The sequence below is a fragment of the Mandrillus leucophaeus genome, unplaced genomic scaffold, assembly GCF_000951045.1.
Source record: "Mandrillus leucophaeus isolate KB7577 unplaced genomic scaffold, Mleu.le_1.0 Scaffold912, whole genome shotgun sequence".
In the NCBI taxonomy this organism is placed as follows: Eukaryota; Metazoa; Chordata; class Mammalia; order Primates; family Cercopithecidae; genus Mandrillus; species Mandrillus leucophaeus.
In genome coordinates, this window is record NW_012109942.1 from 129,859 (window position 1) to 130,564 (window position 706).

The following is a 706-nucleotide window of genomic DNA, read 5'->3' on the forward strand; positions in this document are numbered from 1 at the left end:
GGTCCAGCCAAGATCCCAGACCACCTCCTCATCCACTCACTGACCGCCTTCTCCCCCGGCCAGGGCACCTACATCTACTTTGACTACGAGAAGTGGGGCCAGCGGAAGATGGAAGGCTTCACCTTTGAGTACCGCTCCCTGGAGGACCGGGACCTCCAGTGACACCGGCCCCTCTCTCTACCCACCCCCTTCCCCCTGCATGCTGATCCCTCTGCCCAGGTGAGGGCCCTGCCCTGGAAGACTGGAGGGAAGCCCCAGGCCACGGGGCATCCCCCTCTCCCAGGAAGCAGGGAGGGGGCCAGGAGGTTTTCCTCTCAGCCCCACCCTGAGGGCCCGGGGGCGAGGGCTGCCCCCTCCTCCCCTCCCCAGTGAGGGACATTTTTTGGTAAACCTATTTTCATTTTGGAAAATATGTATGAATAAATACTTTTATATGACGGCTGGCAGCAGCGGCCTCTCCTGTACCCTCCTCAGGAGTCAATGAGCAAAGTGAGGGTCCTGCTGGCGGGGGCGCCGAGTCAGCTGGGGGTTGAATTGGGAGTTGTACCGCCGCTTCCGGTCATCTGTCTCTTCTTCCGGCTGACCCTCCTGTAGTGCCCGGCCTTGGACCTGGGCCAGCAGGGCCTCTGCCCGAGCCCTCTCAGCTGCTTCCCTCCGAAGACGTTCAGCTCGAAGCTGGTCCAGGGATGGAGGCCTGCAGGGAGAG

General features: G+C 62.0%; 1 protein-coding gene across 1 annotated transcript in view; it reads right to left on the reverse strand.

Moving 5' to 3' along the window:
* Window positions 1-477: 477 nt before the first annotated feature.
* Window positions 478-706, reverse strand: part of LOC105531837 — a 33,175-nt gene continuing 32,946 nt past the window's right edge. Inside the window, exon 6 of the mRNA XM_011969834.1 lies at window positions 478-694. Coding sequence (XP_011825224.1) covers window positions 478-694 — 217 coding nt within the window. The remainder of the gene's footprint in view (window positions 695-706) is intronic.